Raw genomic sequence first — 15,829 nt, 5'->3', positions numbered from 1 at the left:
AGGTACTTACTGCTCCTGATGAGGATCCTGCATTCGGCCCTATGGACCCAGACACCCCACCCAGCGCCCCCGAGGACTTTGCACCTGCCGAGAGAGAAGCACCACATTCCTCGCCTGTTCCTCCCGCCGTTCAACCTTCTCATATCTACAACCCTCCTTCTCCCTTTGCTTCTCCCACAGATTTTGTGTAACTCGACGCAGTCATCACCCGTAGCGGCTGAGTGGTTCACATCCCTGCCCGTTATGTCTCACATGTGGGATACAACCCTGCCGACAACAAGTTTCCTGCAGCGCTCGGAGGGGAGGTGGAGTATTGTAGTGGATACTCTCCCCTACAATTGCTAATTGGTCACTTAACATCTGCTTACCAGCCAACCAGCGGCGAGTTCCACAAATCAGCCCTCCCTTTCGAACTGTGCGGTGATTGGTCAGTTGCCGCCTTCATCTTAGCCAATGAGCAGCATTTCTCATCTTTACATTTCGACTCTTGATCCGGCAGAATGATATAAATCGCCGTGAGGGCAGACAACACCAAGCTTTTACGCAGAGAAGACCTTTTCTAGAAAAGCTCCAGATGGTCGGTCGGTCCCAACCCTCCCCCACCCCCCACCTTCCCTCCCTACCAGAGAAATGTTGGGTGAAAAAACTAATTTTAACTTTTAGTAACAAATAATACCTCAGACTAAAGTTAGGATAATATAATTGACATTGCTGGATTCCTTGTAAGACCAGGAACATTTTGAATATAAATGTCATATATTTTGCACAAAAGATAACATATTTACTCAGAGTAAACATTACATCTAAAATTTGTATGTCTAATGCAAAATCTATGATGTTTATATTCAAAATGATCATCAAATTGTAAGAATTCCAGCAATGTAAATTATATTCTGACCGGGTAATTTGTATGAATTTTATGAGCTAAATAAAAAAAAAAAATTATACTTCACGCGTATATGGGTAGATGGACCGCGTAAAGTGAAAGTTCGGTTCTGGCGAGGCACCGCGTATATGAGAAATCGCGTAAAGTGAAACCGCGTAAAGCGGGGTACAACTGTACAGAAATATTTTGTTCTAACAAATGTTTTTCAGTTATTGACACTCTTTCTCACCCTAGGTTTAAACCTTAAGTCACTCAAGAAACTTGTTTAAAAAAAGTAGAAAAATTTAGTTGGAAAGGAGTTTTAGGGAGTGTGGGCCTGATTATGCATCTAGTCCCAGGCCCAGTGCCAGCTGTCAGCAGCCCAGTGTTGTGTCTGTTCTCGACCCCAGGCTGGGTATGCCTGGGGATTGAATCGCCAACCCATGGAACAGAGGCTAGCGTTGTATCCATTCGACTGCCGCATCTTAAGTCCATATCTAATCAACAAGCAATACAGCATATGTTAATTACAGTGTACTGTACCTCCTTAAAAACATGGTACAAACTCGTAACTTTTTTCTTAATAATGTTAATTAATGAAGAATTTCTTTTATTTTCTTTGTCTTTGCAGTGCTAATTGTGTAGAAAACTTTACTTGGATTTCACTGCTTAGATACTCCTGGCAGTCCCAGACCTCCAAACTGGAACTTCATGCTGCTCACAGTTAGTGTCTTGTGGTTTTTGTATTAAAGAATTCTTGTTAGTGACATCACTTTGATATACAGTACATTCAGTTTTCTGATAATGAGGTACAGAATTGCATTCCTGAGGCATATCACATTATGGAGAAATGGGCATTCAGGGGTTTGAGAGTGGTAGGTTCAAAAACACTAACATGACTGACACTTTGCTCTATGATTTGCTGTATTTTTTTCCTTAATAATTTTCACCACTTATCAGCTTACTAGCTGTTTGGGTGGTTTGTCTGTCCAGTGTTAGTACAGAAGGAAACCAGAAGCTAAGAAACCTGTGATTTTTGGTGGGGTCACACTGAATAACACCCTTCTCTCGTGTGTCCGGGCTCAAACCCTTGACATATTAGCGAGAGATATGCATGTTTTTACTGTACCACCAACCACCTTCATTGTTAGTTTTTATTTATTTTTTATAATAACTTTATTATTCATTAATAACATAGAAATATGAAAAGGGGGAAAAAGCTGTTACAGTGTGTTATTCAACTTTACTAAGCTATAAAAATTGTAGCTGTGAAGGAGGGTGAAAAGGTAAAATGGTGAAATTTGTGAAGTGTGACTTAATGAACAGTTTTTAATAATAAAACCTTTTTAAATCAAAACATTTCTGACCGTACAAAACGCACATATAACTTATAAAAAATGTGTGAGACAAGTGATATAGGGTAAATCACAGTCGGTGATAACACGTGAGATATGTATGCAGGCTGAACAAAGACTGAGGCATAAGAGGTTACCAAGTCTGACTTTCCTGTCATTACCAGATCCCTTGAGATTCATTGCCAAGTCATATGTTTCAATATCAAATTTTTTAGCATATACTTGTACGTACAGTAATACATAAAAAAAGGAAAACAGTAATTAGTCTAATAGCTTACCTAAATTTAACTTGAGTGTAGGTAATGTTGTTTACCCTGATTCAATAATAATTTAGTCATGCAGGGTGGCTCACCACAGTGATCACACATGTTACTGTGAATTTATTCAGGGTTATTACCAAATAATTATTATTCATTACCAAATTAACTTTTCATTTCCAAATTGCCATCGAGGGTAGCACCTAGAAGTGTCCACCAGCGTCTCACCTTGTGTGATGCTACACTGAGACAGCTGTACAACTGCTTATTCCTACTTGCACAACATACTTATGTTTACTCAGTCGCATTATACCCAATTTGCATCTACATTGTAAAACAGGTGTTCCCCAATACATTTGTCACATTATAACCAATTAGCATTATTAAAACGCATGTTATAGGACAACAGACTGTACTGTTTATGGTTTTGATTTACAGTGGTCCCTCGGTTAACGAGATTTCGGTAAACGAGTTACCTTCCATAAGATTCTTAACTTCAGTTAACGAGCAATCCCTCGATTAACGAGTTTCTTACGAGCCGACCTCAACATGTTTTCGCTTGCATTTGGCGGTCCACCAGCTGTAGTATTAGTCCGCCAATACAGTAATCGGTTCTAGGGCTTAAATTCCTTACCATTTAGCAAATATCAAGAAGTTTATACTATTCAAAAATTTTAAAAGTTTAATATTAATTTTTTTAGTCATTTTAACAATTATTGAACATAATTGAAGGTAGGGCTACTAGTTTGTGGCACGCCATCCAGCCTGCCAACACAGCATACAGGCGTCAGTCTTTGTGTCTTTTCAGTGGAGGTAACATCTTGCTTGAGACTCTCTTCAACTAAATGCTTTTTTTATGCGTTTGCAATTAAATTATTGGTCATTTTGAAATTTATTTTACATATTGACAATATATAATGCAGTGCATTGTTGATTTAAAGAAAATAATCTTGAATTACACCAAGAGAACTAAAATTTTATGGGTGAAATGACACCATGGGGTGACTTCTCTTCCACCCCAATGCCTTCTCTTCTCCCTTCTCCTCCACCCCCCATTCTAATTCCCATCATCATCATCATCATCCAGGAGCCTTCTACATACACACCTCAAAGTAAGAGTACTTTTCTACCTTTTTGGTTGAATTTAGGCAATTTTCGGTGAGCTGGAACCAATTACCCAAAAACCCATTGAAACAATGGTTTCGGTTAACGAGTTTTTCGGTTAACGAGTTTTTCGGTCAACGAGTTTTCGGTTAACGAGTTTTTCGGTTAACGAGTTTTTCGGCTAACGAGCAACCTGCTGGAACGGATTGTGCTCGTTAACCGAGGGACCACTGTACACACAAAAGCCAGCTAAAAAAAAAAAAAGTTTTCGAAAAGTCCGGATTCTCGGGTGGTCTGGATTTCTGGCATCCGGATTTTTGGACTTTTACTGTATTTTTTACTTAAGAGGTATGCATAGTACTGTACTGTATTGTATATGGAGGGTAAAGGTATTAATACCCACAGATTATTACGGTAATGTATCTTTACTAATTAATGAAAAACAAATAAACCATTTTGTATCATGAATGAGGCAGTACAGTAGACAAACAATCAGTGAGAGACTACCCTTTGGGGGAGGGGGGTGGTGCTGTCACATTTACCCTCCAATGTACCCTTTCCCCTAACTTCTCATGAAGCATTTGCAAAGTAGCAGACACAGCCTACTTTCAAAAATTAACCTTTCTTGCTTTCTTTCCAGCAAACTCTTCTATCAGTTCAGAATAGCACCAACTTGATGCCAGTTTCTTTTCGATGGAGAGACATACCATATATGGCTGCGTATAAACCGACTTTTGAAGCCCAATTTTTAGTGTCCAAAGTTAGTGGGTCAACTTATATGTGGGGTATAAAATGATGACCTCTAAAATCATGACCGTAAGTGAGAGTACAGGTTGTACCTCTCTAGTCCGGCAACCTCGGGACCTGACCGGTGCCGGACCATGGAAATTGCCGGACCATGGAAATTCACCCTTTTCCTGGATAGATAGTGAATTGTGCTTATGCTTGGAAGCACTAGCACCACTTTCTCTGCATCATGGTCTCTTTGAAGACATATATAAGGGTTAAATGTTGTATAGTAGCTTCTCAAATTTCGCGAGTTTTTAATTAACGTATTTTATTGGAACACACAAAAAACAAATAAATAAAAATTTTGACGGCGGAAACTTGAATTTCGACGGGTTTGAACAGCCCGCCAACGTGCAGACGACGTGCATAATCGTGTAAACAGCGTCATTTCTCTTATGTACAAAAGCTTCATTATTGTTTATTACTGAATGTCTTTTTTATTGAATTAATGTTTATATGTGCAAAATGAGCAATACAATTCATTAATAATACGTAGAAAATTAAAACACATGAGGAAATGACACAGCATTGTTTTCGTTGATTACAAAACCAGTGACTGACTGGTTCTACATATAAAACTGAAGAAAATAAGACCTTGGTTGTAGCTGTAGTAAAATTAATATGGTTGTTTTAAGTAATGTTATTTAATGTTAATAAATGGAACAATAGAAGTAGCTAACGATAATGGTAAAGAAAAAGAGAGATCGCATATGTAAGTGCGCATGCGCACACGTGAAAACATATGGTCATTACTTTACATAAGAATATGAAAGCAACACTTATTTACTGTTCATATATATTTTAATTAATGTTTCTGAATTTGTTTTTATTGAATTAATATACGTGTGTGCAAAATTAACAATACAATTTATTAATAATACGTGGAATATTAGAGGAGACGAGACCGCTGCCGGCATTGTTTATGTTAAAGCTTACGAAACCAGTGACTGATTGGTTCTACATATAAAACTGAAGAAAATAAGACCCTGAGTTTAGCTGTAGTAAAATTAATGTAAAAAATGAATATGGTTGCTTGAAGTACCTGTAATGTTATTTAATGTTAATAAATGGAACAATATAAGTAGCTAACCATTAATGGTAAAAAAAAAAGTGAGACTGCTCGTATGTAAGTGCGCACATGTGAAAATATATCGTCATTACTCTACATAAGAATATGAAAGCAACACTTATTTACTGCTCATATATATTGAAGGGTTAAATGTTGTACTCTGTATAGACAAGCACAGAGAGAGAGCAGCCGAACTGCCGGATGTAAACAAACCTTAATTTCCCCCGGCTTTGTCGTTGTTGTTTTTTTACGGGGATTAGCCCACCCGGGCATAGGTCACTGACCCACATTGGGGCCTGAGGGGCAAAAATTTAATACTCCTGTAATAATAATAATAATAATAATAATAATAATCAGATTAAAAAAAAAAAAGAAGCTGCCTATCTACCTATTGGACAAACTAAAATCGTTCCGGACCACAGAATGCCGGAATAGAGAGGTACAACCTGTATTTCATATCACAACCTTCATATTTACCTTTAATATAATTTCTCTTTCTATTATGGATGAAATAAAGTTTTTCTCAGTAGTTTTATTTTAATGCCTTTTGTTGTTGATGGCTGTGTGTGGACTGTGGTGGAATGAGCAGGAAGTCAACTGAGTTCAGTGTTGTTGTGATTGTTGGGTCAGTCACTAATGACGTTGTGTGTGACGTCTTGTATAGAGTGGCTTGTTTGACTGTTTATGTATGTGTTTTGATGGTTGACTTGGTCCTTCACAACACTTGACAGCTGCTGGAGTTGGGGAGTCAACTTATATGGTAGGATACACCTCTATGACCAAATTTTTTTGCTTGAAAAAGGGGGTCGACTTATAGGCCAGGTCGACTTATACGCCGCCATATACGGTAGTTGTCCTTAGATAGCTTTTTATCAATTTGAGTTTAGAAAAACTTCGCTCCCTGATGCCACTGTGACTGGAAATGTTATCAAAATTTGATACGCTATTTCTGCATTAGGGAAGGAACCATTGAGAGATTTTAGACACTAAAGAACTTGAAGTGCATTTTTTGTTTTTTTGGGAATGAGTTGTAGGAGTACGTACTCGAAGCTCTGAAACCAACTCTACTCCATCAATAATGTGAGAACTTCCTGTAGGTTATGTATCTAAGCTACTGTGCCGAGTAGCAACCTTGTATATAAGCTACTGTGCCGAGTAGCATCTATGTATATAATTACGTGGCAACATTGCCCCGAGGCTGCCATATGGCAAGGCAGTCTCAGTCTGACTTCGTGGGCCGTGCATGGCACACGCTAGTCACCACTTGTATTTCTCCTATCCGAATAAATGGACTTCAGTGTTACCCGGTGTTTCCCTACCCATCACTGCCTTCTTCAGGGAACACTTGGAACCTTCATGGCACAGTGAGTAGGATCTGTGGACTTACAAGTGTGTGAACAATGGACAGTTAGCCGGCGATGTGCATGTGACTCTTAGTGTGTGCTGTGTTGTGTTGCGTTGTGTTTCGCTGCGACGTGCAGCGTTGCTCCGTCACAGTGCGTTTTAGTGATGGTGGCAGTGTTAGTGTCAGTGTATCAGTGTGTCTAGAGCTGAGAGTTGAGCATTGGCCTGTTTTATGTGGTACCCACGGAGCACGCAGGCGTACACCCTTCTCGTGTGACATCCGGGGAGACACTGACCGTCTTGCCTCCGCGAGCCACCACGCTCTGCTGTCTCAGACACACACACACACGCATGCACGTGCCTGGCGCTCCTCTCGGAGCTGCCAGGTCAACTGTTAAGTTGACCCATACCAGCTCCCTCCCCTGAACCCTCCTCCCCACCGGAATATCAACAAGTTCACGCTAGAAGTTGCTATTTCATTTAGGAAAGGAATGGAACCAGTGTTAAACAGAGGTGAACGGTGGTGAACAGTGCTTGAGTCAGTGAGAACAACTCAGCAGTGGCAGTGGTACCCAAGTTGACCTTCACACAGTGAGGTCCCAGGTACTCAGTGATAACGGCCCGACCCAACAACAGCGATGTGTTAATCCGTCTACGATAGGAAGGCCTGGGACCACACCCCACTCATAGAACACCGTCTGTGAGGGAACTACTACACCACGTGAGGCCCCTCATAACATCATCTGTGAGGGAATTACTACACCACGTGAGGCCCCTCATAACACCATCTGTGGGGGAATTACTACACCACGTGAGGCCCCTCATAACATCATCTGTGAGGGAATTACTACACCACGTGAGGCCCCTCATAACACCATCTGTGAGGGAATTACTACACCACGTGAGGCCCCTCATAACACCATCTGTGAGGGAATTACTACACCACGTGAGGCCCCGCATAACACCATCTGTGAGGGAATTGCTACACCACGTGAGGCCCCTCATAACACCATCTGTGAGGGAATTACTACACCACGTGAGGCCCCTCATAACACCATCTGTGAGGGAACTACTACACCACGTGAGGTCCCTCCTAACACCATCTGGGAGGGAGTTACTACACTACATGTCTGCTGTTCAACACCTACATTAATCTGTATGTTCACTGTGTGTTCCTTCACCTTTCTCTAATGAAGGCTTTTGTTAAACCACCAATGTATGTAATAAGTCATTTATGTCCAATGTATATTTTTAGCCTTCGGGCTGCAGAACTTTTTCAATAAACCGTTAATTATTATTATTATTATTATTATTATCACTCACGGACAGAACAGTGGACTCTATGCGTTATTTCTGCGCTGTTTATGTCATATATATGTTGTTCGAGCTGATGAGGCGCCACTTTATATACTAAACAGCACAGTCAAGCATAGTAAGATGGGCGGTAAGAAGGGACAACGTCAAGATGGGAGACACGACTCCCCACCATCTTCTCCTCTACCGGGCACAGATGGAGCTTCTGCGCCAACCGCCCCTCATCCTTCACCTACAGCGACGGACATTGCTACAATTCTGAGGTGGGTGAACGACAGAGACGAGCGACGCCGAGAGATGGAACTTCAGAGGGAGGAGACACGAAGAGAGGAGGAAAAGTCGCGTTTCGATGCACTATTGGCGACCCTGGCGCTAACCCACCCTCCCTCACTCGCAGGTTTCGGGCACCAAGGCGCCAATATCCTCCCTCCTCCACCATACCAGCGTCCTCCATGTACTCTTGCTACTCCAACAGCTCCCAAGGCATGTGTCCAACCCCCACCCGCCCTCTCACCAGACGTCACGTTTCAGCTTTTTCGTGAGTGGAGGCGGCGTTGGACAGATTACTCCACGATGGTGGACCTTGACAGCATGCCTCCAAACAAACAGCTCATCCAACTGCAGATGTGTTTGTCGCTGGAGACCCAGAGAGTTTTGGAGCACACGTTGCAAGTGCCTCCCGATTCTACCTCTTCAGTGACGGATGTGCTCGACCTTTTGCAGGAGCACGTTAAGGGTCAGAATAACGAGGCTTTGTGTCGCCACGCCTTCACCAGCTGCAAGCAGGCGGAGAATGAATCCTTTGACGACTTTTTTGTACGCTTGAAGAGTTTGTCGGAGGAGACCGACGTCTGCAAGGCGCACAGCCGGAAATGTGAGGAAGCCTGGATCAAGCATGGGATCTTGACAGGTGTCAGACAAGAAGAGTTGGTGCAGCGACTCATTCCCCTGGACGCTTCCTCCACACTCCAGGTGGTAGTGACTGAATGTCGGTCATACGAGGCCACCAAGTCCGCCACCTCTGCCTTACGGGCCCCACCTGCTGTGAGAGCTATCTCACAATACAAGAAGGGTAAGAAGGCGGCCAACAACGTGACGGCTGCCGCACGTTCTTCCACGCCCCCGCCTAGTACTTCCTGTGGCAGATGTGGAAAGCAGCATGGCCCCAAGACATGCCCGGCCGCTGACGCACTATGTCGTGGATGTGACCGTAAGGGGGGCCACTGGTCTAACACAGACAGGTGCCCTGCACGAGGCCGCAAGTGTCAGGCCTGCGGTCACTATGGACACTACGACAAGTGCTGCCGCCAACCCAAGCCCAAAAGCCCGAGAGGAGGAATAAAGCAGCGCACTTTCCTCGGGGTGGTTCGCACGCAGCCCCCTTCAGATGCCCACGCAGCCCCAAGCAGCAGCTGAGTCACATCAGGAGGGTGGACTCGACCACACTACCCAGGGCTACCCCTTCCCCTACCATCCGCGTCGCCGTCACACACGGTGATGTGTCGGGTCACATCGAGGTGATACCGGACACCGGCGCTGATACTACGGTGATAGGCCTGAAGCACCTCCAGAAACTGGGCCTCACCAAACGCGACCTGGGACCACCGCTGCAGCTGCAGTACTACAATGTGGACGGTTCCCAGATGCCGGACACTGTTGGCTCCTTTCAAGCGGAGATCACTTACGGCGACAGGTCGTGTCACGGATGGATCGACGTGCAGCCTACTCTCGCTACACCCTTGTTGTCGTGGGAGCACTGCAAGGAGTTAGGCGTGGTGCCCAGAGACTTTCCTGAGCAGATCCCAGCCGCTCGGTACACCGCCAGCAGGGTGCGTGAGTCAACGAGCGACGCTCCTGGCACTGCTGCACAGAGCTGCCCAGAACCCGCATCCACTCCCACCCCCACAGGACGCTCCCCTGCCCAGATCCTGTACGGTCACCCTCTCCGCTCTTGCGCTACGCGTGCCCAGGACGCCAAGGCTCGGTATGACGACTGTGCCCACCCTCTTCAGCCACTGGAAATTGGTGCCCTTGTCCTCGTCCAGGACCCGACGACGACACGTTGGGACAAGGTGGGCATAGTGATGGGCATCGGCCGGTCGCGGGACTACAAGGTCAGGATGCCGAGCAGCCGTGTCTGGTGGAGGAACCGCCGCTTCCTCCGGCCAGTCCCACCCCCTGCTGCTGGCCCCCTGACCGAGGACGAGTCCCCTACATCTCACGAGGATCCGCCCCACAGTGCACCTCGACGCTCGGAGCGACTTAGGACTAAGAAGTCCGCTCAAGACAAAGACTATGAGCGTGAGGGGGGAGGGAGATGTAGGTTATGTATCTAAGCTACTGTGCTGAGTAGCAACCTTGTATATAAGCTACTGTGCCGAGTAGCATCTATGTATATAATTACGTGGCAACACTGCACGTGTTATGTGGCAACATTGCCCCGAGGCTGCCATATGGCAAGGCAGTCTCAGTCTGACTTCGTGGGCTGTGCATGGCACACGCTAGTCACCACCTGTATTTCTCTTATCCGAATAAATGGACTTCAGTGTTACCCGGTGTTTCCCTACCCATCACTGCCTTCTTCAGGGAACACTTGGAACCTTCACTTCCTATACTCAATGACTTGTTCAAAGTAGAGTTGTGGTCAGCTGGGTACTGCACAGCTCCCATAATATGTGTTAGAACCGATTGCCAATGTTCCTCTTCTTTATTCAAGTCTTGTAACATCCGTGCATCTATGGTATTCATTGAACACAATCTTCTTTTCACACCCATCCATTTGGTTAAGTTGAACAAGTGTTCATTTGATGACTCATGAGTTTTTAGTCTTTCCCTAAAATGCTTCCAATCAGCATAGCCTTCTTTTACTAGTTTATGTGTTGCATTTGAATTTTATATTTACTAACCAGAAGAGCTCAGGTACCGGGTCACCCACCCTGGCTCACCCCCCTCAGGATGGCTCTGCCTTTACCTTATATGTAGCCTTAGCACTATCTTAATTAATACAGTGTCCTTTCTTCAGCATGCAGATAATTTCCCGGCTAAGGCAGGCTCAGATAAAGTGTTCTATTAAAGGGAATCTCCTGGGTCACCTGTTCCTTCCCCTCTGTAATGAAATGGGATTTTAAAGTGTGATCCTTTCCTGTTTGGGTAATTGAGTAATCCTTATTTTATACATTGTACTGTTATATAACTTGATTTATATACTGATTGCTAATATGTATTACTAATTTCCAGGAGTTATTGACTATGATTATGAATACAGTGGTTGTGGCCGGTCGGACTTTGTAATAACACCCACTACTGAACGTACTATGCTTGCTCTCCTCACTGCTGTTATTGCACACACACCACCACTCCTGATTGGTTAGTTTTAAAGCTAAGACAACTAGTTCTATAAATATTGAAATAAACCATTGTCTGTAACTAGCATATTATTTTTACTTTAAGAATATAGTAGACCCTTGATTATTATGGTTTTTTGATTGCAAATTTATGTTATTCATGATTTAGTACAGTCGTGTCTAATCTTACGCGGGTATTACGTTCTGATGAGGGTACGTAAAGCCAAAAATGCGTTTAGTCAAAATTCCCCTAGAAAATTCCTTAACTCACTCAGAAAGTACATGGTTATACTGTATATATCTGTCAATAGTGAATCTGGCAACTCGGCTGGTTAGACCCATTTCTGTTTAAATGTGCATACATAGAATGTGCCAAAAGATTATAAAATAATTTTCATAAGGTCAAAAACATAAAGAGAATTAATCATTATGTGTGTAGAAGCAAGCACTGAGGGTGGGAGGGAGAGAGCTACAGCTGGCGTTTCCTCACTCACTGCTCCGCTCTCTCACCATCATCTGCTGCTAAATGGCAATGCAGTATTTTTTCCTTTATTTATTATTACTTATATTTTTTATTCTTCACATTTACTGGTACAGTGTCTATTATTTTATGTACAAAAAATAAGTTCTTCCATACGCATACTGCCATGCATCCAGCTCGTGACACAGTTCAGACAATCATCCAGCTCAGCTGACTCACAGACATGTGGTGGGCACCGTGGTGGGTGTGTCTGCCATGACGTCACATCGTGCATTTAAAGCCCAGTAACCCACCGCCTCATAATACATTTACTTCTCACATATGCTTTTTATTTTCATATTTTATAGTTTTATATTATATTTCCATATTTCTAAGCCACATTAGAGTATTGTAATTATTTTTCACAACTTTTATTGTTTCATTGCAAGTAACAATATATGAGGTAGCTGGGCTGGTGTGTCGGCCGCGTAGTTTATAGTCAAGGCCTAGAACCACCCCCATAAACGTTCACTTCTCGCACATATACACCCGTGCTCTTCGTTTTCTTGTTTTATATTATATTTTCTTGATCCTTAAGCTCGGGTTAGGGTGCTGCTGGCAGTAACAACCCCCCCCCTCCCATGGATAAACCTAGAGAAAAAAATATCAACTTTTCCAAAAATAATAATAATAATAAAATATATAATAAATAAAAAAATAATGAAAAAAAAATGGCAGGAAAATAGGCGGACGTTCTGGAATGGTAATGCATGGTGCCATTGTTACATACAGTATAATGAAACAATAAAGTTGTGGAAAAATCATTTCAATACTCTAATGTAACTTAGAAATACAGAAAAGATAATATGAAACTATTAAATAAGAAATATGAAGAGCATAGGTGTGTATTTTGTGTGGGAGGTGATCATAAGTGTGGAAGCAGTGGACAGTTTATCAGTAGCGCATCTGGTGGCTCAGCTGGTTAGGCCTATTTCAGTTTAAATGCCACCACACAACCACCTCTGCTGTAAGTTTACTTTATCCTCTTTGTCACTTGATTGTCAAGTTGATTTCAGCAGAGAATATTTTGGAAAAATAATGAAAGCATAAAAAAGCTAAAATTGTGAAAGATGGCGCAGCTCAGTTGAGATGCGCTGCTTCTGCCAACTTTCCTTTAGCAACTTTTCTTAAGGGTCAATTGGCAGAGGCACAACCCAAACCCCCTCCCTACTCAGTACACGCGACAACTGAGGCCGAGAGAGACGCGGGTGGAAGTATCTCCCCCAGCCATATGCTCCTACACTCATTTCATCATTCTTTTTTTTTCCTAAGCCAAGCGCATATGCTTTTTTTTCCCCCTAAGCCAAGCACGTAAGCTTGAATGCTCGTAAGATGAGACAAGACTGTACATGTATACCAACTCTTCATTCACAATTCCTGAGCTCTAGTATTCATGGATTTCCAAGGGAAATCCATGCATCTTGAGGGCAAAAAATTTATTTTAAAGCATGAAAAACATTATACAGTCGACCCTCGTTAATTCGGACTAATAGGGGGGGAAGGGTGTCCATTTTAGCCGATTGTCCGAATTAATGGATTTAGGGGTTAATATTGCATTATATTTCAAAGTCATTGTTTTCGTCACGATTTTATCCCACTTTCCACTGTAATACGTACATAATTTCAGCAAAAATATTACATTTCTGTGAATGTATTATATCAAGCACAGTATGAATAGAATACCATTGTAAAATAACAGTATTTTAACCGAAAACTACTAAAAAATCGAATAACATCTCAAGAACATCGGAAGCTTAGGTAAAGTCTTTTGTTTTCGTCATGTATTTTATCCTATTTTACATTGAAATACATCACGTTTCAGCAAAACTACTATTTATTTCCAAGAATATATTCATTCAGGTGCAGTTTAGGTAAAATATACGTGTGATGTAACAGTTTTTTAACTGAAAACGATTCGAAAAACACGTACCCTCTAGCCCTGTTCATGGAGAGGACTGGGAGAAGCTGTTTGGTGCTGCAGATGATGACAAGGAAAATGATTTGGATGAATTTTAATGAAAATATTCAGAAATATGGTATCGTAGTATTTATTCAAGTCAATTAGGATAGAATATTATTGTAATACAACAGTTTTTTAACTGAAAACCAATTGAAAAGCGATTACGGTAACATCTTTTGAACGAAAGAAAGCGAAAGTCATTGTTTTCGTCATGATTTTATCCCACTTTCCACTAATACCTTCGTCATTTCAGCAAAAATATTACATTTCCGTGAATGCATTATATCAAGCCCAGTATGAATAGAATACCCTTGTAATATAACAGTATTTTAACCAAAAACTATTAAAAAAACGAGTAACTTCTCTAGAACATCGGAAGGTTAGGTAAAGTCTTTTGTTTTCGTCATGTATTTTATCCTATGTTACATTAAAATACATCACGTTTCAGCAAAACTAGTATTTATTTCCGAGAATATATTCATTCAGGTACAGTTAAGGTAAAATATACATGTGATGTAACAGTTTTTTAACTGAAAATGATTCGAAAAACACGTGTACCGTGTAGCTGATACTCAACAGCTGGTGGTGCGTCATGTGTCGTTGTAAACAATAGGAGGTTGAAGTAGATTACCGGGTATTATATTAAGTGTGAAATATCAAAAAGGTTTTTATTACCGGTATTTTTTGTAGATCAATGAGAACTGTGATACCGTATATGATATGATAAGTTAGCCTGTGCTAAGAACTTCAACATAGACTACTGAAAACACGTTGTAAGGTAATTTAGCCTATTGTAAGTTGGTGAGCTTCATTTGCTGAAGGAACTGCACAACTTTTCATTACTAATTGGTACAAATTTTACGTTTCCATTGTTTACTGGCAGTAAATGGTAAATATTTTTCATGTCTGAAGCTAAAAGTTGCATCCCCCCCACACTAGTGGTGGAGATGTTACATTTGACCAAAAAGACGCTGGTGTTTTATCCCAGCAGTGGGTGGACCAGCATTTTAGCTTAAGGTCTGCGTAGGTAATATTCCTACAAATCTTAAAAAAAAAAAAAAAAAAGGTTTGTTCAGATTTTGTCCGAATTATCCGAAATCCGGATTAAAGGGGTCCGAATTAACAAGGTTCGACTGTAATAAACAAAATATGATTTACTGTTAAAGTCTACAGAGGATAAAACCACATTCATTTCCATATACCACTTTCAAATTTAATTAAAATTCAGAGAATGTTAAATTTCATACAATGGTCCCTCGGTTAACGAAATATTGATTAACGAATTACCTTCCATAAGAATCTTCAATTTGGTTAAGGAAAAAATATTTGATTAACGAAATCCTTAGGAAAATCACGTTATGTTTTGAACACCAGCTGATAAGCTGAGGAGGACCTCAGCCAATTCAGTAATCTCTACTATGCTTACATTCGTTTCCAATGGAATAAATATAAAAAAAATTGTGCTCTTTAATATTTGTGCATTTTTTTATTGGTCATTCTAAAATTTAGCCATACAAGCTCTGTCTACATAAAGTTTTTCAAATATTATTTTTGGCTCGATATATGTAACTTTATTCATTTATTGAAACTCATTTACATGCACACACTGTCCTAAGGACAAAGCTGAACTGTACATGTAATCGGAATAATGTACAAAATGATTACTAAAATTTTTTTCTTTTTTTTTTTACGGGGCTTAGCCCACCCGGGCACAGGTCACTGACCCACATCAGGGCCGGGGGGGCGAAAATGTAATAATAATAATAATAATAATTCATAGTAAATAAAATTTATAATAAAAAGTAAAATAAAATATTAATGGTAATAATAATAATAACAACACTGTGATAATAATAAATACAAAGAAATGTAAGAATGAAAAAAAATCAACAGTGAGAAATGCTATAG

At 41.3% G+C, this 15,829-nt stretch overlaps 1 protein-coding gene across 1 annotated transcript in view; it reads left to right on the top strand.

The window, feature by feature from the left end:
- LOC121869635 overlaps nt 1–15,829 on the top strand; it is a 416,339-nt gene that overhangs the window by 45,796 nt on the left and 354,714 nt on the right. Inside the window, exons 8-9 of the mRNA XM_042371146.1 lie at nt 1,497–1,588; nt 11,335–11,463. Coding sequence (XP_042227080.1) covers nt 1,497–1,588; nt 11,335–11,463 — 221 coding nt within the window. The remainder of the gene's footprint in view (nt 1–1,496; nt 1,589–11,334; nt 11,464–15,829) is intronic.

The sequence above is a fragment of the Homarus americanus genome, unplaced genomic scaffold, assembly GCF_018991925.1.
Source record: "Homarus americanus isolate GMGI-L3 unplaced genomic scaffold, GMGI_Hamer_2.0 scaffold32583, whole genome shotgun sequence".
NCBI classification, from domain to species: domain Eukaryota; kingdom Metazoa; phylum Arthropoda; class Malacostraca; order Decapoda; family Nephropidae; genus Homarus; species Homarus americanus.
The sequence above is the reverse complement of the archived record's forward strand: the minus strand, read 5'-3'. Positions and strand labels throughout refer to the sequence as shown.